Genomic DNA, 23,284 nt, shown 5'->3' on the forward strand with positions numbered 1-23,284 from the left:
GCTACCATCCATCCTCCAACCGCCTCCAGGCACTCAAACAGGACCTTCACTGCCTTCACTGGTTCCAATTTAAAAGAGAGGTAGAGCTAGGTATCATCCGCATATTGATGGACACCCAGCCAAAACCCCCTGAGGATCTCTTCCAGCGGCTTCATGTAGATGTTAAAAAGCATGGGGAAGAGGACGGAACCCTGAGGCACCCCACAAGTGAGAGCACAGGGGTCTGAACACTCAACCCCCCCCCCACCACTTTCTGGGCACGGCCCAGGAGGAAGGAGCGGAACCACTGTATAACAGTGCCCTCAGCTCCCAGCTCCTCTAGACGGTCCAGAAGGATGTCATGGTCGATTGTATCAGAAGCCACTGAGAGATCCAGCAGAACTAGGAAACAGCTCTTACCTTTGTCCCTAACCCGCCGTGGAGTAGAGGAAGTTGGACAAGGAAGCTGGTACAATGACAGAAACACAGAAATAGGTAAATGGTATACTCAGCTGATGTTGTAAACTCCTTTGTAGATCAATCGGCAGAAAAGGAAGAGAAGAGCATGGGAACTTTATTAATAAGCACAAAGTAGAGTTAATATAATAATATGTGGTATTAGTTGGAGGCTGTGTTAAGGAGTAATGTTTGCCTACTGTGGGTGCTGATGGCACATTTTGGTTTCTGCAATAGAATTAAAGAATTTAAGTATTTTAACATCTTTCCTCATAGTGCAGAAGGAATCTGCAGCTGTCTTCAGCATCACCTCATACTCGCTTTACTAGTAAGACTGATGTCCCCTTCTTGTCAATTACCATTGATTTTTGTGTAATTGTTTTCTCTTGATGGTAGCTTCCTTGCTGTGGGCTGTTTTTGCCTGCTGCATTCAGGCAGGCATGCACACACTTAACCACATTTTAAGGGAACACAAGTAAACTGATATGTAACTGTGCACATTGAGGAGATATCTCAAGATTAACTACATTTTTCTTAAACCCAGTGAGATCTTTATAACCCACATGATGCTAGCAAATAATGCATAAACATAGCTTTATATATAAATTAAAAGCTTGAAAAATCCTCAAAGAGTATTTTGAAGTTATTTTATTTTTACAGTTAGGTCATCCCTCTTCTTTTCGTTTTAGTCTAACATTAGAAAAATAAGAATAGTTAACTTACTTGAACCTTCCCTAGAACTGGAACATATCAGTTCTGCTTGCAAAACTCTATTTTTAATAGCAAATTGTTGGCAAGATTTACACTTCACAACAAGCTATTCAAGTTTCTGTTCTTTTTTTAAATGGCTAACTGATTTGTTAGAGGACCACCCATACATTCAAATTTAATTTAATTGGGAAGGCTTTCAGTTAATGTGTGTGATTATTTGTTTTATTTTCAGGTTTTTGGAGTGGATGACAGCCAGGATTATAATAGGCCTGTTATCAACGAGAGCCAGAAAGATTTAGTAAAAGATTGGGCTATAAATTCTGCTACAGTAGTGCTGGAAGAAAAAAGACTGAGTACAACTGGATTTCTTGACACAGAGGTAGAATTCAATTTTTGATGGGTCATCTTCTTTTTTCTACTCTACCAACAAAGGAGAGGACCTTAATATAGTCAGTATTAAGTAGCTAGCAAGCAAAGCTTCCTTAGAGAATATGAACTAATTTTTAAATTATTGTATCTCTGATTTCTTTGTTAGAGCTTATATCTCTTCTCTGCAAAACCATGGCCACTTGTGACCTTTGCACATACTACATAGCATGCTCTTCTGTGCAGATATGGCACTAGCAACTAAAGAAAAGATAAAGACTAGAGTTGCTGCATTGTTAGCTATAGTATATTCGGGTGTTGGTCAAGAAAAGTTCTGAAATTTGCAATTATGCAAGGAAAAGGACATGCAGTCTGTGAGTGCAGATGGAAAGACGTTGATCTTTCCAGATGGAAAGTTCATGGATCACTGCTTTTGCAAAGGCATTGCCATTGTGCCCAAGAATCAGCATAGCATTTAAGTCTATAATAAACCTCTGTGTCAACTTTTGATAGTGTCTAGTAATATTTTAGAGGTTCACGAAGGAGGTCTAAGCAATGACAGTAAAGCCAAACTTTCTTACACCAAAAAAGACTCCTGCAACCATAGATTGAACTACAGAGAGCAGCAAATGCAATAAGCATCTTTATGTTTCAACTGAACATGAAGGGAAAGGGGTGATAAAAACATCCAAGTTAAAATGTGTAACTTAACCTGAGTTTGCTATGCATAGTGACATTAGTCTAAGCTTAAATATGGGAAGAAATTACACTACTCTTCTACTAATCCTTATTTTTTACCTTTCTTATATACAGTTATTTTTGTCACCTGGAGCTGAATTTCCTTCTAATACTTTCTTTTCCAGAACTGTTGTAATGCAGCATCTGTTCTGTTTCTTTGGCTGTTTATGCATTATGCATTTAAAGTACATCCCCACCTCCCCCAAAAAGAGAATCCTGAGAACTGTAGTGCTGTGAGGGGTAAACAACAGATCCAATGATTCTTGAGGGGGGATGTGCTTTAAATGTGAGTATGCAACCTTAATACCCATATTTAATGTTATACGATTTATATAAGATGATATATTGTATAAGATTTATATTGAAAACTCCAAGCAGTATCTTAATATTTTGGGTTTTTTTCTTTAAAAAACACCATAATTATTAAGTGAGTCCAGTTCATTGACAGATAGCAAAAATAAAATGAGGGATTTGCAATATATCTTGAAGTGGCACTATAAATCTGAAGTATGGTGTTTAGGGGAGGGGGCTGAGAGGGAGGAACCACAGAAAAGAATTTTCAGCCATGCCATTCATCACTATTCAAAACTTTTATTATTACACTATAATATGGTACTATACTGTTAAGTGGGCAGTCTCAATGCCAAGTAGAAAAAGTCTGATCATGCCACTGTTTCCAAATCACATTTTGACCCGCATGGTGTTTTACTAAAATCCATTTACAAGAACACTGTGAACACCATTTTATAAAGTTATCTAATTGTTATAGAATGGAAAAATTGAAAATAAGCAAATGTTATACTGCAAGGCTCTAAACATCTTACTTTGCATTCTGAAGCAAAAGTATATTTTATGCCCTTTGGCTGACTGAGTTGAAAGACTCCGCTCAGAAGGCTTTTATTCCTGGCTGGTGGACTGGAGCAAAGATTTCTGCACTCCAATCTGCACCCAGGCTCTGCTCCTGTGCCTGCCCCTCATTGGGCAGTTCAAATTTGGCATTGGTGGGCTATCCCGCCATTCATAGTGCCCTGCCAGGGCAGGACCCAATGGCTGGCCAATACCAAGAGGCTTTTCATTCCCCAGGGGGGAAAGGGGAAGCTATGATGGGCTACAACTGCTGCCCATCCCAGAGCTGGGTAAATAGCCATTTTATACAGAACAACCTGTATTCTTGTTGGAATGTGGGTTTTAGAGAAAACTAAAGGAACTGTGATAGAGGTGGTGGCCTGAGAAGGCAGGCAACTTTCTCACAAATATGTCATGAGAGGATAAGAAAAATTCATATTTTGATTATGACTAGTAAAATTTATGCAACATTGTCAAGAACATAGCAGATGCCAGTATGCATTTACCTATGACAAGTATTACTATTCAGGAAGTGTTTCCTCTGAGTCAAGCCTTGAAAGAGACTTTCTATAATTATTTGGGCTTGTTTCATTGTTTCTGAACCCTTAATATTGGGACATCCTGTTTTCAACATTCCAGAATTTATCAGTGCAACAAGGAACAGCTACAAGCTTTTTGTGTTGAAATGAAAGCTGGAGTTACTGGGAATGCTCTAAAGGTGGTTTAAGACCTATGTGCAGTTCATGGGCAATATATTGATCACCCCTGAGACTTGCACCATTTTGCCTCAGCAAATCAAATTACCTGAATATTTTACCATTCCTCAATTTTTCCTCCAGAGACAAGCTATTCCATTGAGGTATTACTTAAAAGTACCATGGTTTTGAATACCAAATAAAAACATGTCTTGAGGTTTTCTCAGTAGGGTTTAGAAAGAATGTTCCTGTCTTGTAGAATCTGTAGCAAGTGACGCCATAACATACCCATAGCAACCAATGCATACATATTCTATATGTCCTATAATTTGAATACTACCAACAATTGAGAGAGCTTTAGGTTAGGCTCCTAGAAGAACTTCAGAAGGTGAATAAGGGAAATCATGTGTGGAATTAAACTTCTGAGAAGTTAAAGTATTTTATTTTATTGCTGACATTGTCTAACGGTATGTTGTAACAGTTAATCCTTTACTGGTTTTTGACTAAGCTTCCTTTGCATTAAGATACTGAGAAATCTCAGACTTTTGAAGTTTCATTACTCTTTCTCTCCCCCCCCCCCTTTAATATTTCAAAGATGCAAAAATATTTTGCAGGATTATCCTTTCAAGGAATTATTTTATATTTTAAAAACACCTGTCTTATTGTTTAATCATTTATTTCTGTCATTTCCTTTTCCTTCCATTTTGAGAACTGTATAATGAAAAACATGGCTTGTAAGGGTGGGAATATAAATGTGGAATAAGCACAGTCAGTTTATCATTCTTAAACTGCTTACCTTGGAGTAGTCCCATTGAGACTGATGGGAATATTTGACGAGTAATTCTGGTTTTTTCCAAAGGAGACTATATTGTTTTTTTAAAAAATAATATTTATTGAAATTTCCCCCAAAAAATAACAGAAAAAAGAAAGAGAAAAAGAAGAAAAAAGAAACATTTGCATTTAGGCCTTACTTTCATTAACATCCTTCCAGGACTTCCCCACCCCACCCCCTCTTGTATTCCATTTCCATTAAGTTAGTTCAACAAGTTCTTACCCCAACTTTTAAGCTTATTATCATTAATCCAGTATTCAAACCGTTCTTCAACTTAAAAATATTTTTCCCCCTAAGATCGACCCCTGTTCCCTTCCACGAATTCCCCTCTTTAATACGCAGAACAGAACAAAAAAAAGATTAAAGAACATAATATAATTTTACACCCTTTGGATTCTGAATTTCCCTCCCCCCTTTCCCGGTTTCGATCCCCAATGTCCATCAAGTCTGCTGTCAGCCTGGGAACCCCACATCCATGTCCAAATCTCTCTCTACTCCACTTTGCCGTCTTTTTGATAGTCTTTGCCATCTTTTTGATAGTCTTTAGTTTCAAACACCCCATCTTGGAAAAACTCTATCTCAAGAAGGTCCATTTTTTCCATCCAGATCTCTATATTTAAGAGTAAAACTCAAATTTTGTTTCTTAGTCCTTTTAAATCTGAATGTCCCAAATGTTCCCACTTCCAACTTTGTCCAATTCTTGTTGTTCTCTTCCTCACTTTCCTCTGGTTTCTTTTCCTGTTCCGCTGCAAAAACGTTCTAATTCCAAAAGCTTCTAGTTCCTCTACAGAGGCTTTATTTGTTCAGGAACAAAAACTTGCGTCAAGTCCCTTCCGTTCTTCAATAGATATATCTATTGTCTCCTTTAGTGTAGAGACCTCTGTAGACAAAACAATGTTTCATTTTTGCAGCTTTCCCAGGAGATAGATCCCTCAGCTTTCTCAGTTCCATAAGTATTTTTCCACTTGCATCAATTCTTGTAGTGTCCCAAAACCCCCTCTAGAGGGATTATGGTAACTCAGTTTCCTTCCAGATCACACCCAAAAGTCAAAGTAACTTGTTATCCCTTGTTTTCAACAATTTATATCCAGATTATAACGAATCTAACCGGCAAAGTCATCGTAACAAAGTTCTCTTTTTATTCTCCAACTTTGACAGCTACTTTGACAGCTGTCAAAATCTCTATATCTCCTCACCAGGCACTCTCACGGATCACTCCCGGTTCCCGGGGGGGTTGCACTTTAGTCCACACAATCCACTTTTCTCCTCCAGCACAATCTTATAATTTTCCATCGTGAAATTAATAACTTTTCTCAATAAAAAACAAACTCTTCTCTCGATCTTAATTATCAAATCCTTGCTTTAAATCCTCTACAACAGGGGGGAGGCGGACTTCCTTTTTGCACCTCCCCCGCTCGTTCCAAATTTTTAAAAAAAAAAAAATTCCTTTTAAATCCGATTTTCCAATTACTCACGGGTTATTATTTTCAGTCCAAATTTTCAATAGAAGAAGTCAGCGCTCTCCGTCGAATGGCATGCGGCTTCGCTCGGCAGGGGAAGCGGAGGACTCATAGCACCACACCACCCCCCATCCCCCGCTCCGAAGCCTTTAAAAAGGCTTCTTCGCGGGTCGGGGGGCGCAAACGGTGCCCGCCGAGTCACCAAGTCCATGGGCTTCTGCGCCCATGGTTTTTGAGGGTCCCCGCGTCGCCGGCGCGGTGGGACCCAACCCCTGCCGAGCAGGCTCCCTCCGGAGCTCGGAGGGAGTCCGCCATTCGGCGATGGCGCCAACCCGGAAGTCCCAAAGGAGACTATATTGGAAAGTATTCCTATAATATAAAATAAGATGTTACAGAATCTCACATCTCTGTGTCTGTGACAATACTCATTTTATGGTGATGTAATTATTTGGTATAGGAAATAAGTGCACTGAAATATGGATCAGTTTTATTTAGAAATTAACAATATATTGGAGGCTACTTATACATACCACATGAATTGTGCCACAGAATTTAACAAACTGGCTATGATCACATGAAGAAACTAGTCTGTGAATTGGGAGTTACCTGATTAAACACAATCACAGTTGAGACAGCCCCTTTGACCTTTTTTTTAGTTAACAGAAATTCAGGGGCTTTGAGTTCATGCATATTTTCTTCCCATATGAATGCATGCAAGTCAATTTTATGACAATTATGTATATTAGCTGACCCTGAGAATGTCACCTACAATCAACCTGCTATGTTTGTTTACTTGTGAAAGATTTGTATACTATCCTTAGGTGTTGTTTCCAGGGTGGTTTACTGAAGTTGAATAAAATACAAGGTTCAGATAACAGTATATTAAGGCAACGGTGTAAGCAAAGGACTGAATAAATAACGACATATTTGCCCGGCACCAAAATTATGATAACATTTGTTTCTGTAGAGGGAGTTCCAGGAACCAAGAGTCACAATCCTGAAGGTCCTCTCTCTAGTTGCCTTTCATGTTGAGGCTTCTGTTAGGAGAGCCGCTGAAGGTTTCCTCAATTCACAGATTGGTTGACAGAGGAATAAGAATTAATACAGGTAGCTGCACCTCAAGCCACATAGAACTATAAAAGCAAATGCCAGATCTTTGAATTGGGTTCAGAAACACACACAAAAAAACTATTTAAAAAAAAAAGAAAGAAGTGAACTGGCAGCCACTGAAGTTCTTTAAGTATTGGTGTGGTATGTTCAAAACAACCAGTGACAGTAACCTGGAATCTGCATTCTGCACCAAGGGCATTTGCCAAATAGTTTTCAAAGGCAGACCATTTACAAAATGTTACCAATAGTCAGTTCTAGACATTACCAGGGACAGGATAACTTTTTTCTGTCATGCAGTGTCTAAACTGCTAAAGAGGCTACCTGGGCCTGCAGTGACAAAGGTGAATTTGAGACCATCCACAGACTAAATTTAATCTGTAGGATAGTACAGATTCATAAAATTTGAGAAATTTCTTTTAAACTTTCCCCTGAACCATGAATATTGTTGTATAAGAGCCCCGTATTCGTTATCCTTAGGCCAAACTTGGCACTCGCAGCTGCTAACGAAGTAATTTTCTTCCAGTGCAAATAGCAGATTCAGATTGGGACTACAGGGAAGGAAAGAGTTAAGAATCTCTTCTCCCTGGCTGCTTCAATCCTGATAAATATCAACCACCCACCAGCAGCTGCTGTTTGTGTCTGATGTTTAGTTTGGGCCTTTATCTCCACACATCAGCCTACCACAGTGGGTTGTGGTATAATCATTTCCCACACAGTTGCTGAGCACTTTGAAGCCAACCCCTTTCCTCTAATTACTGATTTTGCTTCAGTCCATATTTTACATGTGAATAATGTTTTAAAGGGATTTATAGTGAGTGCTGTGCAGATGCATCACTGAGGAGACGGGTTTCTGCGTTCTTGAGGGAGAAAATATGACACATGCAAGAGCAGGAAATACAAAAGTCCTTTCACGTGAATTAACATTTTGCACACATGTTTTACAATCTTCAAAAAGCTAAAGCAGCTTCTGCTGTAATTTGATGGCACATCAGAGCCTAAGTAGGCTCTTTGACAGCCACCTACTAGACAAGGAACTTACTGCAGCTTCAGAGTCCTTTATAGTTTCACTCCGTCTCAAAGCCTCAACAAATACTTGCAAAGACCAGCCTAAATTTGACCCACTTTTCCCCACCATTTGAAATAACTTTCACAGAGTAAACAGATGTTGAGCTTATGGAGCTTTATTATAAGAATTAAAAATAATCTTCCTCTCCATGCTATGCTAAATACAGACTCGCAATACATGATCTGTGATCTTGACTGCAGGGCAAACACTGCAGAGCTTGGCCTTGCACCAGATTTTCCCATGTGGTGCTCTGAAAGGCTTGGTTTGGTCAAAATCGAGTATACACTTCCAGAGTTAGCGCTAAATACATTATTTCTAGCAAATGAGCCACCATAGCCATTAGAGGACTGTGGAAATTTGGGTAGACTCGTCTACCCCTGTACAATCTGAAACCAAAGGGGCACATTGGTTGCCAAATGTGAAGTGCATTGGCATTATTTTATGCTTTCCTACCCCACTATTATCAAATCCCAACCTGTAGGGTACTATGTTGGGTGGTTATATATGTTCCACGTGTTATACTCATGGTGTTTCAGTGCTAATGCCTGTGTGATATAGCCTTAAACAACAGCAAAGTCAGATGTACATGCTAAACTTGCATAAAAGAGGGCTGATATAGCAACATTGATGGATAGATGCCCCTGGCTATGTTTGGATTATCAAATTGGCTGAGAGGTGGATATGCATCCTGCATCCTGCAGCTAGTTTGCTACTTCCTTCATGCAAGCAAGCTGACAAGTCAGAAAGCTGCCATTAACTATTAAGTTCAAACTAGCAAAATGTGGTTGATGCCTTCTAAGCAAGCCAGAATATGAAGCTCTGGTAACTGGCTTGTTTCGGAAGCAGTCAGCCATAGTTCGGCAGTTCAGTTGTAATGGACAGCTATGGTAAATTCCTTGTTTGTTTTCCCCACTCATGTAGGGAGGATCAAAGCAGTTACATGTATAGGTGTATAAAACTTATTTCTATGTCTGTTTGTTAAGCCAAGATATGACTGCACGCTGCCAATTTCTAACCACAAGTTCACTACTAGATGACACTCCTTCCTAATTAGTCTTGCAGTAAAGGCATCAGTCAATGTATGGTAATGACTGAATCATGATTTTACTTAATCTGTGTGTGTGTGTGTGTGTGTGTGTGTACATGCGCACATGCGCACACACACACACACACACAGAGACTTGTTCTCCAAGATCTTAATTTTCTGAATGTTTTTCCTTTTCTCTCTCTTTAAAATGACTAAATCAATGTAAGCATGATTTGTGTTGAAATCTGTTATTAGGAAAGCACTGGTGTATCTGGAAGCAAGCGCTGGGTGTCACAGTGGGCTAGTCTGGCTGCTAATCATACAAAACATGAAGAAAGTGAAGTACGGATGGAATCATTTGCTCCTGCTCCTCTAGAAAATGGTACTATACATATTTATCTTTCATTGCAACTACTAGCAGCACGTTTTATCGCGCTCAATTGTTAATCTTCTCATAACCACTAAAGCAATAGTGTTTGTTAAAACAGGTGCTTTGTAAAGAATTTTGATGCTAAAAGCCTTGTGAAGCAAAACAAAAAGAGTAAATGAGGCTCCCTCTAAATTTTAATTGAAATCATCTGTAATATTTGTAGAATTTCAGGGTGGCATTCAGTGTTGTGCTATGGTGAGTGTTGCATCTGCACTAGCATTGCAGCTTGCCAGATGGAACGATCCCTCTCTTTTCCCCTTGTGTGCTGTTCATAGCTGTCAACTTTCAGATTTGAAAATAAGGGATCAGCAGCATAGCAGTCAACTTTCGGATTTGAAAATAAGGGATCAGCAGCCTCACCTGTCCTGGAGACAGTCTATGGGATATCTAACAATCCAGGATAGCAGCGGGAAGCAGCGGGAAACAGTGCTGAAATAAGGGAATTTCTCACCAAAAAAGGGAAGGTTGACAGCTATGGTGCTGTTGTGAGGGTATGCCTTATTATAGAAGTGGAAGTCCTTGCCCAGGGCTTCCACTGACACGGCTTGTCAGGTGAATCCCACACAAGTGCTTTTACTTAACATGTTTTCCCTCTCCCCATTTTCCTATGTTTTAGATACAGATATCAGTGAATCTGGCCTGTCAGCTAGAAGTGCTGCCTCTGCTGCCTCTTTGACCAGCCAAGGAGATAGAAAGAGGCGAACACTTCCACAGTTGCCCAAGGAGGAAAATGCCACAGAAGGACAAAGAACAAAGGTTACAACCCACCAGCGATCGGAGATAGGTGAAAAACAAGACACTGAACTTCAAGAGAAAGAAACTCCAACTCATACCCAGAAAGAAATAGGGCAAATTAGTGACAGGAGCGTGACTAAAGCAAGCAGGGCAATGAATGGCCTGTCTCCTAAAGCAGACAAGGCGCTTCTTCACTCCAACAGTTCCTTTTCTTCTGACAAAGAGAAGAGTGAAAATGGCAGAGAAACCTCGGTGGTAAAACAAGCTTTGGCTAAAATTAAGCAGCAGGAACAAAAGGAGGTAACACACTGGACCCCCACTAAATTATCTTCTTCAAAAACACCAAACCAAGCTGAAAGAAGTAGAGACGAGCCGCCTCTTTCTCATAAAGCAGACAATAAAGAGAAAGCGTCAGGGCGTGGTTCTGGCAAAGCAGAAAGTAAAGTGGTGCAAAGTGACGGGAAAAGAAGGAAAGCGGAAGATGCAACAAGATGTCCAACTCCAAAAGGGTTTAGTGGGGATAAAAAAGAATCATCAAAGCCGCTGGTGAGACAAGGCAGCTTTACCATAGATAAACCAAGTACAAATATACCTATAGAACTAATCCCTCACATCAATAAACAGACAGGAACTACTCCGCCATCATTGTCTTTAACATCCACTAGTAGAATAAGTGAGAAAAGTGATTCCGTGGAAACAGATTCTAGTCTAGATACAACACTTATCTTAAAGGACACTGAAGCTGTAATGGCTTTTCTTGAAGCGAAGCTGCGTGAAGAAAACAAAACCGACGAAGGACCTGATACTCCCAGCTATAATAGAGATAATTCCATTTCGCCTGAATCAGATGTGGATACAGCTAGTACAATTAGCCTTGTTACTGGCGACAGTGAAAGAAAGCAATCTCAGAAACGAAAAAGCTTTAGTACCCTGTACAAAGATAGATGTTCCACTGGTTCACCTTCAAAGGATGCTTCAAAGTCATCTTCTACAAGCGCTAGAGACAAAATTGAGAAGAAAACAAAAAGCCGATCTTCAGATGCTGGTTCGAGAGGTGATGCACGCAAGGTTGTGCAGAGCAGTGGAAGAATAAGGCAGCCTTCTGTAGATTTAACAGATGACGACCAAACTTCCAGCGTACCTCATTCTGCCATTTCTGATATCTTATCTTCCGACCAGGAAACATGCTCTGGCAAATCGCATGGAAGGACATCTTTTACCTCAGCAGATGAACATTTACATTCCAAAACAGAAGGTATCAAGTCAGCCAAGTTGAGGACCTCTCCAGCATCAGCTGGGCAGTCCAGTAAATCAACCACTCTCCCAAGGCCTCGCCCCACAAGGACTTCTCTCTTACGTCGAGCGCGACTTGGTGAAGTGTCAGATAGTGAACTGGCGGATGCGGATAAAGCATCCGTTGCTTCTGAGGTGTCTACTACAAGTTCTACTTCCAAACCCCCTTCTGGAAGGAGAAATATCTCAAGAATTGACCTGCTTGCTCAGCCACGGAGAAATAGACTTGGTTCTTTATCAGCGCGTAGTGACTCTGAAGCAACAATGTCTAGAAGCACGACGTCATCTCGTACTCCAGAAGCCATAATTAGAAGTGGCATTAGGATAACACCGCCAGCAGACAGCACTAAAGTTTCTCCTAGAATGAGAGCGAACAGCATATCTCGCCTTTCGGACTCCAAATCCAAATCTCTGTCATCAGCTCATAATTCTTCAGCAGGTACGAGAGTTTTTCAACCTTAATTCAATAATTTGTCCTGTCAGCACTTTCCCTTTTCGGTTGATAGGGACATACATGAAACATTTTTAATAATAAAGTGTAGCTTTAAAGTTGCTGAATCTAATGAAAAATGGTAAGGGATTGGCTGAATCTCCTTCACTGCTAAATGGCTGATTTATTCACAAGTCATTCAGCTTTTTAACCAAATTAATGCTTTTTTTGCTATAAAACTGTAACATGTAAGACTAATAATGTTTGGGATGTCAGGATTCTTTTTCAGATCTAGTGCTGTAGTACATAGCATTTTGAACTTGGATTTGGATTATGAGAGGCCAGTGATTATTACCGTATCTATTGCTTCTACAGTAGCTAAGATACACCAAGAAAAGAAAAGAAGTCACACTTGGCTTTGGTTCTCCAGTTGACTGAGAATTACTACCTAATTTCATAACAGGCCTCTGAAACGGCATGTTAGCCTAGTCATTAGTTTGGTATAGCGCATGTGGAAAGAACTGAAATGCAGCAGTCTACACATGGATTATCTTCATGCATAACTAGTTTTTGTCAGCCTCCATCTGGGGGTTATATTATTGGCATATCCATCACCTTGTGAAACATTCAGGCCAAGATCTCAACAGCCAAGCATGCACTAGGAGTTCCCAGGGCATTTCTTTCATCATAGTCATTCAGCTATACCTAAAAGGCATGCCCAAGGGTTTGGGGAAACCTCCAGAGTAGCATCTAGCATGGTATGAGCAGCTGCAGCCAGATAGAAAAAAATATTGTGTGTACACAAGGCTATATGAATCATGGTTACAGGATAGAAAGCCTATTACCTGTCTTTGAGAATGATACGCAACTAGGTAAAAAAGCATTTGCAGATACTATTTCATTCTGTTGGAGACATTAGGACTTCTGCAACTGTCATTTTATTTTTTTTTTTCTTTTTTTTCCCAAATACATTTTTATTGAGGTTATACACATAACAAACATACAAACAGATACAAAAGAAAAAATTATAACAAAAAAAAAAAACACAAAAAAGCGTCAGGATATACAAGCCAACTTTTTCCTCTCTCTAACTATACAAAGATAGATTAATCTGGCTGTTTCACAAAACAGTAAACGATTTAAAAAAAAAAAAAAAAAAAAAACACGCAAAAACCACCTCCTGGACTTCCTTCCATCCTTTTGGTAAGTATCAAATATCTGCTTCCATTACGTATTTGATTTTTAATCTATAGGCCTAAATTCACACGCTGGTAGTATTGTTCTGACCCCGCCAATCACATTAAGCATTTATTCCAATATAGTTCCAGTATTTACTCCAATTATTCAGAGATTTCTGTTCATCGTGGTCTCTTAATTTACCTGTTAATTTATCAAGCTCAGCATAATTTATCATTTTAATTTGCCAATCATTTATATTGGGGATAGTTTCCACTTTCCAATATTGTGCCAATAAAATTCTCGCTGCTGTGGTGGCATAGAGGAATATCGTTCTATCTTCTTTCTTAATATCTTTACCCGTCATTCCCAGCAAAAAGGCTTCGGGTCTTTTGGGAAAAGTGTATTTAAATATTCTTTTAAGCTCATTGTAAACCGATTCCCAAAAGCCTTTCACCTTTTTGCATGTCCACCATAGATGATATAGGTCACCCTCCACCTCCCCACATTTCCAGCATTTCTTATCTTTTAGTCTATACATTTTGGCCAACTTCACAGGGGTGTGGTACCACCTATATAGCATCTTCCAAACATTTTCTCTCAGAGACATACATGCTGTAAACTTTATATTACAATTCCACACTTCCAGCCACCTTTCAAAATCGATATTATAACCAAAGTCAATTGCCCATTTAATCATTGCCTCCTTCACCTCCTCGTCCTTTGTATACCACTCTAAAAGTATGTCATAGATTCTAGATAGGGTTTTGTTTTTGCCTTCTATTACTTCTACATTGAATTTTGATTTTTTGTCATCAAAACCCAACTTCTTCTTGTCCTCTTTTAGCAAGTCATTCACCTGGTGGTATTGCAACCATGCAACTGTCATTTTAAACCATTTGTAAATCAGGGTTTGGGTTTTTGAGACCATGTTGGGTGGCACCCATTTTTACCCACTCTGTCTAGATCCTTGGGTGCACAAAATAAGCATGATCCTTTTCCTGCCATCATTGTATCCCAACAACTGAAATCCCATTCTTAATTGATAAACTAACATAATATAATTTATAATGGCGTCACTTGCAGTAAAGGGTAGGCTAGAGATAATTTGAGGCAGTGGCTGATGACCCGAATGGGTTGGGTTATGACCCTCTTCACATGATGGAGGCCGGAGAGCAAAGAATTCTGGGAGGCAGGCACAGTCCCCTCAGTTTTTTGTCTCTTGCCTGACTAGATTAGAGATATTTTAAAGGAATAAAATAAGTTTTACAATTCCAAAAAACTCATTGAAAAAACTTTAAAGCTGTACGCAGAGAGTGATAGCTCAGAATCAAAGAGTACACCCAAGTTACAAAGTGGGGAAAAAAGAAGGAATATAGAAATAGGCAATAATAATAATGCGGTAAGAAAAACAGTAATAAAATAAATGTCACAATGTTAGATGCTGTAAAACAGCTCTGATATGTAATGCTTCTTATACAGGATGAGTAACTGCATTTGTTCAGACATTAGGTAAAGGTAAAGGTACCCCTGCCCGTACGGGCCAGTCTTGACAGACTCTGGGGTTGTGCGCCCATCTCACTTAAGAGGCCAGGGGCCAGCGCTGTCCGGAGACACTTCCGGGTCACGTGGCCAGCATGACAAAGCTGCATCTGGTGAGCCAGAGCCGCACACGGAAACGCCGTTTACCTTCCCGCTGGTAAGCGGTCCCCATTTATCTACTTGCACCCGGAGGTGCTTTCGAACTGCTAGGTTGGCAGGCGCTGGGACCGAGCAGCGGGAGCGCACCCCGCCGCAGGGATTCGAACCGCCGACCTTTCGATCGGCAAGTCCTAGGCGCTGAGGCTTTAACCCAGACATTACTTATTGAGAAGAAAGTAAAAATGAGTTGACTTCTCAATTTCCCCACTGCAAAGAGAAATTTAATTTCTGTTGGAGACTGAATACAGTGGTACCTCTGGTTATGTACTTAATTCGTTCCAGAGGTCCGTTCTTAACCTGAAACTGTTCTTAACCTGAGGTACCACTTTAGCTAATGGTGCTTCCCACTGCTGCTGCGCCCTTGGCGCATGATTTCAGTTCTCATCCTGAGGTAAAGTTCTTAACCCGAAGTACTACTTCCAGGTTAGCAGAGTCTGTAACCCGAGGTGTTTGTAACCCGAGATACCACTGTATCTCCTTAATTGTGCATCACACCAAGAGCAGGTTAGAAGTTGTTGTCTTTTTTAATAATCCCTTCACCAAGTTCAATTACAGAGCAGTATACAGCAGATATAAATAATAAATTAGTAAATTCCTAGTACAATAAGATAAAGACATTAATGATCTTGAATAAAAGACAGCAGATAAAAATGACAAGGAAAACTAAGTAAGCTATTATTCAAATTAAAATGTCTAGATTTTTTTGATATTTTTTAAAGGTTTAACCTGTTGCCAAAAAGATTGTAAAGTAGATGCCAGGTACCCTTGTTTTGGGAGTGCATTCCCAACCTAGGGTTCTACCACTGACAAAGCCCTCTCTATTTTAATTATATAATGATCTTCCAGTAAAGAAGACTTGGAGTAGAGTGTCAACAGAAGATCTTAAGGCATGGGCAGGCCATTCAATTATCGGCAGTGACCATTTTACATGCATCCAATTAATGTGCAATCATGCACATGCTGGTCACTGCCAACCCCAGAAGTGGCCTGAAAATGGCACGGGCTTATGCATACTTGGCCAATGCACGAGGGGGCCAGGAATGGAACCCCCACTCAAAATGGTTGCCACCTGTACATACTTACCACAAAATACATATTGAAATAGGTATTCTGTTTCAGTATATGCATTTCTCAATCTTTTTTAACCTAAATTACCCATTTTAATGTATATTTTTTTGAGTATTGCATTGCCAAATTAATTGATGTGCAAAATTATTCTCTTCTGATTTGCACATTAGTCTTGAAGACGTGGATCTGGTCAGTTTGCATCTAAATTCAGAGACAATATATTTCTCATGCATCCTTTCCATGAGCTCGTTACATGCAGAATGGGCCCTACTTATGGAACCATGTAGCACCAGTCTATTAGCCCGGAGAGCTTCTTGGTACACAAGAGAGTTGCTGATCTACTGGGAAATGCTGTTCAACAGGGAAATTCCCAGAAGCTCCTCTGATATCATTGCAGCCACCCGGGTTATTATGCCCTTCCTTGTTTAAGAGACATTTGGAAAGAGTGGAAAAGTGATCTCTTAAGTTCCAAGAAGCCCAAAAGTCACTTCTCTGCAGCCCACAAAGATTTCTGCTAAGGAGAAACGTTTCCTGTTAGAAAAAGCAGAGCATCAACTCTTTTGCAGGCTTTTTAGCCTTCTTGGTACTGATGGAACTAAAATGAGCATGACGAAAGTTACTGCTTGTTTGTATCTCTTCCTGGCTATGTTGTAGCCTGTTATTTGGATGTCTAAGTTTGTATTTAACAGAATTATAAAAAATCAGTTCAATTTTTTTTCACGTCTGTGTTTTTAAAATAGTGGAATTACTTAATACAAGCAAATACTTTAAATCTGTATATCTTCATTAATATGATAAACAAATATTTTGTACACAGAGGCATACCGTCTTCTCCCAGACCCAGATCCTGCTGTTGAAACTTACAGTGGTAGAGTACTAGAAATCATATTTTGTTTCTAAGATTTCACTCCTAAATATTTGGTTTTTTGGAAAACAATTACTTTAAATTCTCATGTTGTACAATGCTGGGTTGCAGGACTAGCTCCAAATTCATAAAACTATAACTTAAAAAAAATACTCTGACTATTGGAGTAATTGGGAAATACTATTGGGAAATAAAGGGAAATTCAAATCAATTTGAAATGTTTTACAAAAAAACAAAAACAACAATCGGGTCCAGCTCATGACAACTCTCTGACCCTCAGTGGTTGTTTTGCATGCTTTTAGAAATAAGTGCTTTTTCTGCTTATTAAAAAAAAGCTTTTTAAACTAAGGATGAGAAACTGCAAAAGTGTATATATTCCAGTGTGTCTTATTAATATGTGAAAGCCACACTAGGAACCTTTTTCAGCTGCAGGGTAGAGTAAAACTACTTTAGATGATTTAAAATAAGTAAAACCTCACTTATTCATTAGCATCTGCATATTATCTGGCAATGAAATATTTTCATTCTTCAATTAATTGTACTGGAATAATGCTATATTCTAAATTCACCATGTATCTTTACAAGCTATTATTAAAATCTGATCTGAAAACATTGCAATTTTTACATTGCAACACATGCAAATAATTTACATTGCACTGAATTGTAAATTATTTTTACTTAAATTATTTCTGAACAGTAATATTTGTACTGTCTAAAAGTGTCATCTGTGCACTTAACAAATCTTGGCAAAAATGACTTCAAGCTTTTTGACACCACATTCTTTCATGCTATCTGACTGATCCACAATTCAAGGCAACTGACCTACAAAGCTAGTGTTTTGAATCTTCAGTTCCCTTAGGTTGTTTGGGCACTGTTACATTTCCAAGGACTTGTATTTATATTAGTCTGGACAGCCTTTTCGGGGGGAAAGAGGAGGGGTGGACAAGAAAGGGTTTCCTGCAGCCCTCAACATCTGACTGAAAATGAGCATTTTGCCTGCTATTGTTACTCCTCTTCCTCAGGAAAGTAACATTAGATTACTATTTCAAGTTCACTATGCTCTTACAATGTTTGGTGGATGTCACCTAATGTTTCAAAATTGAATTTCAAATTCAGTAGACTTGATATTTCCACCCCCCTCTGGCAACTACACTACTTCAGTTATTTGTACTCAATGCCTATATCATCTCATGGAAAGTTAGGCTTTTTGACAATGGGAAAAATTTGCAGAAAAAGTACGACTCACTGTGTTGGAAAGTGACAATGAATTGGGCCCTTGTTCTGATATATATATATCATGCTCTTAGATAGAAGACTAGTAGCGTTCCTAACTTATTAACTCACCATTGTACAAAGAGCTTCCTTTTTCACATTTTTGTAAATTAGCATTTATTATTTAACACAATTTTAGTAGCTTTCTTTTTATGCTATAGTCAGCAAACACTTTTGTATAAGGTATTTTGGGTTTGGAATTAAGCAACTGTTGTGTTGTCATGATGTTTCTAAAATCTAAAATCATTTTATTCCTTGCAGTAGATACAATAATAATTCTTTTTTAATAATTAAACTAATTTAGTAAATTCAAGATGGAGGCGCTTTCCTACTGATTATGCTTCCACCTCGGAAGATGAATTTGGATCAAACCGTAACTCTCCTAAACATGCCCGTCTACGTACTTCTCCAGCCCTGAAAACTACTCGATTGCAGAGCACAGGAACACCAACGCAAAGTAGCAATATCTTCAAGCATAGGATAAAGGAACAGGAAGACTACATTCGAGATTGGACTGCCCATCGAGAAGAAATAGCAAGGTTGGCTTTCAAGGGATGATTACTTGGTTTAAAAACAGCATCTTACCGGTTAAATCAATGACCATTACGAAATGTGTTTTGTTTTGTAACTGGGTTTATACTCAAACAAAATTGATTTTCTTTACCACAGAAGCACTATAAACTTACTTTACTGTCAGTGAAAGATACTATCATAGTGTTCCTAAATGCAGCCCCAATTGTCATAATGGGTTTCACAAACGTGTGCAAGTAGCTACTATTTAACATTTGCTTAGTACTCGTTAATTAATGTTAATTAAGTGATAGAATCATAGAACTGTATAGCTCGAAGAGACCCCAAGGGTCATCTAGTCCAATCACAAGCAGTGCAGGAATCTCAGCTAAATCATACATGACAAATGCCACCCAAATCACACATGACAAATGCTTAAAAACCTCTATGGAGGAGAGTCCACCACCTTCCAAGGTAGCCCATTCCACTGTTGGACAGCTCTTATTGTCAGAAAGTTCTTCCTGATGTTTTGTTGGAATCTCCTTTCTTGTAACTTGAATCCATAGGTTTGGGTTAATTATTAGGTTATAAGCCATTGCAGTTCTCCTTGGTTGAAACTATAAACTGTAATGACCCATTTGCACATGGTAAGATGTACATCCCTGGATGTAAAATGTTGAGATGCATTTTGTTCAATTACAGCAGAAGAATGTTGGAGTCCTTGCACAGCAAAGTTTCTTAGGTGCTGCTCTTGTAGCTGCCAGAGCAACCAAAGCTGGAAGTTATTTTAAAGACTCGTACCTATGATAGTTATGATTAGAAGAAAATACTCAAAACAGTAGCATGTTTCATATTGTAAGGAACAGCAACTTTGAACTCTGAGGTTTTTTATTTGGGATCAATTATGCTGTGTTAACTATTAACAGGATCAGTCAGGACCTGGCTCTCATCGCACGTGAAATCAATGATGTAGCAGGAGAGATAGATTCAGTGACTTCATCAGGCACTGCTCCTAGTACCACAGTAAGCACTGCTGCCACCACCCCTGGCTCTGCCATAGACACTAGAGAAGAGGTAGGAGATCTTCATGGAGAAATGCATAAGGTTCTTTCTTTTCTTTATTTCTTTTGCTTTATCCTTCTGACATAAGTTTAATTATTTCCACCTGTGTGTGCATGAATCTCCATATTCTCAGCATACCCTTCCTTTAATTTTAAGATTGTTGCCTATTAAAAAAAATTAATCCCAGTGGTTAAAATGGCCAATGCAAGAACAGTCATATTGTGAATACATGGTCGGTTTTTCTGTTTACTTTGAACATAAGACCTTTTGCTTGTTTCTTTGTCATAGCCTCAGATGCAAGTGAGTAGTATCTCAGTGCTCCCTAGTAAAGAGAAAGTATTGGAGATTTGTTTATAGACAGGTATTATAAAATACTATGTGTAAGGTGAGATACTTTGCATTTTCATTGGTCTTAGATGGCCCTGAATGTTACCGATCTTTTAAATGATTCACTCACTGAGTTGAAGTTCCCCTCCCTAATATGTTACTGTATTATTATTATTAATTCAATTTATAAGCCATCGCCATCCTTCCTAATTATAACAATTGTCATAAACATTTAAATTAGCATGATTTCATGCTGCAGTTCAAGTCATACATTTCTCTGACATGCTGTTTCTATATGCAAAACCTGCATGTTCAGGTCAATATTGCAACCACCAGTGAGAGTATTTTAAAATATAGTCAACTCTTTTTAACAGTATTACTGTTTGTCTTTTTTTAACTATTTGGTTTGATTTCAGGGTTGGCAGTTTCCTGGGAAGATGTATTTTAAGGCGCAAGCCAGTAACACACCACCATAGTAACAAAAAGCTACTGAGAAAAATTTAGCAATTGGATAAAAGTTCTTTGTTAGAGCCGCCTCCATTCAACTTTGAAGTGTGAGGGTTTGTTTCAACAGTAATTTGGAATTCTCAGATATGGAAAATGTAGGCAGGATACAACTAATTAGTCCTGTCAGCAGAAGTCCTGTGCAAGCACTTCCATTTCCCCAATGGAGGTTTGGCCCCTGTCCTCCTCACCCCCCTTGAAATTGGCTGAGGGGGTGTTTCAAGAACCCTCAGAACAGTGCACAGGCGGAAGGAGAGGGAAATTGTTCCATCTGGCAAGCTAATATGCTTGCCCTGATAGAACGATTGCCTTAGCACACCCATGTCACTTTTCAATAGGTAGAACAATGAAGGAAAATTCAGAATAGAGTTACCAGCTACCAACTGTGGAGTAGTCAAATGCATGTTGAACCATTTACAAAACACTCCTACAGCTTGGTCATTGGCACAGAATCACTCACATGGCTGATCTAATGTAAACAATGTAAAGTTAACTAAAGAGACTCAGAAGTCCTGTGGCAGCTTCCACCAGCAGTTAGTGCTGGGAATATAGAAGTCTCAGCTCATAGAAGCTGCTGCTGAGAAAGCCTTTTCCAATTTTAACACTGTTCCCAAAGAGTAGACCAGTCACGTGAGCTGGTGATTTGACTATCTGAACCAGCTATAAGATCAGATTCTGACGAGATAACGTATTTGTAGAGACAACAACGAGAGAGAATCCATATTTGTGTCTGACTCATATATGTGGGATAAAAGAGAGAAATGAGAAACAAGGTTTTGTGTTATTACTAAGGTTTTTTTCCATTACTGAGCATTGACAAATTCAAGTGAATAATCAGCTGGCTGGAATTTGAAAATGCCTCTAGAACACATTTAGGGTTTATGAGTAGAGTTTATTTTATTTTTCTCAGGTAGTGGATGGGTGGTGGTAAGCACTAAATCCCAAGATTTAATCTAGTAAAAACAACCCTTTAAATGCTAAATTCAGTGCCAACCCTGGATGTTTTCTGTTCACCTGTTGTGTTGTTCCTCTTGATTTATTTCAACTTCTTGTACATAAGCCTTGGTTAACAACATTATGTTCTATGTACATTTTTGTGAGTAGCAGGATATGTTTTGTGTGTAAGTGGTGTAATTTTTATTATGTTCATGTTGGCTTCTTTTTATTGTTTCCTAACCATACTACTAAGCTTCTGCTAATGTAAATATGCATTTTCTCTGAGTTAGATAATGTGAACTTACATCTTTACTAAATAAATATGAGTCCCCTTTCTCTTTTGTTCTGCAGTTATACACCACTATTGCATTTGTAACCTTAATATCTATTTCTGTGCATTCATAACTAAAATAATTGCTGATGTTTTGGCAAAATTAAATGATTTTTTTGTTTTTGTTCTCTAATATACAAGTAAATCGAATACTCCAGTTATTATTTTGATTTCTTCTGTTCTTTAGTGGCAAACCCATCTAAACTGACGAGCCTCATAATGCAGCTCTCTGGTTGGTTTTAAAGTGAAGCTTTCTCACTAATTATATATATATTTAATTTTTTTTCAGCTAGTAGACCGTGTATTTGATGAAAGTCTGAACTTCAGGAAGATTCCTCCAGTGGTAAATGCAAAAACACCAGATGGCAACACTCGACCTAATGATTCCAAACCACAGACAACAGACCTACCTGAGCCCCCCACAATTACACGCCGGCGAACCTGGAGTAGGGATGAAGTAAGTATTGTCCATGCCTTTACATAAAGAGCTGAGTGAAAGGCCCAGAGAGCCAATAACTTTCCTGTTTGAACATTAAGTACCAAAGCTACCTCATGAACTTCCTCTATAAGGAAGAGACATCGCTCATCCCCCGCACCCCTTAGGCAGTTTCTAGCGAGACAGAGGGAGGGATTTGGAGTTAGTGAGGCAGAAGGCTGAGGAGGAAGACAAATTTGGGGTGAGGTGTTGGGTTTACGTAGTTCATTTTATCATTTTATATTCCATTATTCTTCCTAGGAGCTCAAAGTAGTTTAGGTGGGATTATTCCATATTATCCCCGGAACAATTATGTGAATTGAGTTAGCTAAGAGATAGTGACTGACCCAAGATGCATTTTGAGCTTCACAGCAGAGTGAGAATTTGAACCCCCATGAGCCTAAACTTAGCTATTCTTATTTGTCATCTTGCTTTGGTTCAAGTATAGAACTGCCTAGCACTGTCTTGCATATTATTTTTTGCTGCTCTTGATGTTTGTGTTTTATTATGAAAGTACAGACTGGGAAGATTATCCCTAGTCTCACAAAGAAAAAGCTCAGTGTGGCCCAATGTAAGCATCAGTGAAAACAGGAAACATACTTTAGAAACAGTGGAAAAGACCAGACTGTGAACCAAAATGTCATGAAATGGGAAATAACTGTGTGCTAGCATCAAATCATAATATCGTGAGACCAGTGGCAATATCGTGAGACCAGTTCGCAGAATGAAGCTTTCCCACCGCTGCCCACTGTGCCCCTAAAAAGCCATACTTGAGGATTAGGGGTCCGTCAGAAGAATGTTGTATGGGGAGCTGTGGCAGCAGTGTCAAAATTGGCAAAGTCTGATATCCAATTCAATGTGTTTGAGACAACAATGAAAAAGG

The 23,284-nt window shown here is 39.0% G+C and overlaps 1 protein-coding gene across 11 annotated transcripts in view; it reads left to right on the forward strand.

The window, feature by feature from the left end:
* The window catches only part of CEP170 (centrosomal protein 170), a 77,506-nt gene that overhangs the window by 45,855 nt on the left and 8,367 nt on the right, over positions 1-23,284 (forward strand). For 4 of the 11 annotated variants that reach the window (XM_079969449.1, XM_079969446.1, XM_079969448.1 and 1 more), the window contains 7 exons: positions 1,379-1,525; positions 9,542-9,668; positions 10,333-12,183; positions 16,937-16,987; positions 18,561-18,795; positions 19,693-19,870; positions 22,216-22,383. In XM_079969449.1, coding sequence (XP_079825575.1) covers positions 1,379-1,525; positions 9,542-9,668; positions 10,333-12,183; positions 16,937-16,987; positions 18,561-18,795; positions 19,693-19,870; positions 22,216-22,383 — 2,757 coding nt within the window. The remainder of the gene's footprint in view (positions 1-1,378; positions 1,526-9,541; positions 9,669-10,332; positions 12,184-16,936; positions 16,988-18,560; positions 18,796-19,692; positions 19,871-22,215; positions 22,384-23,284) is intronic. The other 7 variants (XM_079969454.1, XM_079969451.1, XM_079969455.1 and 4 more) reach the window with 7 other exon arrangements.

This window comes from Podarcis cretensis (assembly GCF_951804945.1).
Source record: "Podarcis cretensis genome assembly, chromosome: 3".
In the NCBI taxonomy this organism is placed as follows: domain Eukaryota; kingdom Metazoa; phylum Chordata; class Lepidosauria; order Squamata; family Lacertidae; genus Podarcis; species Podarcis cretensis.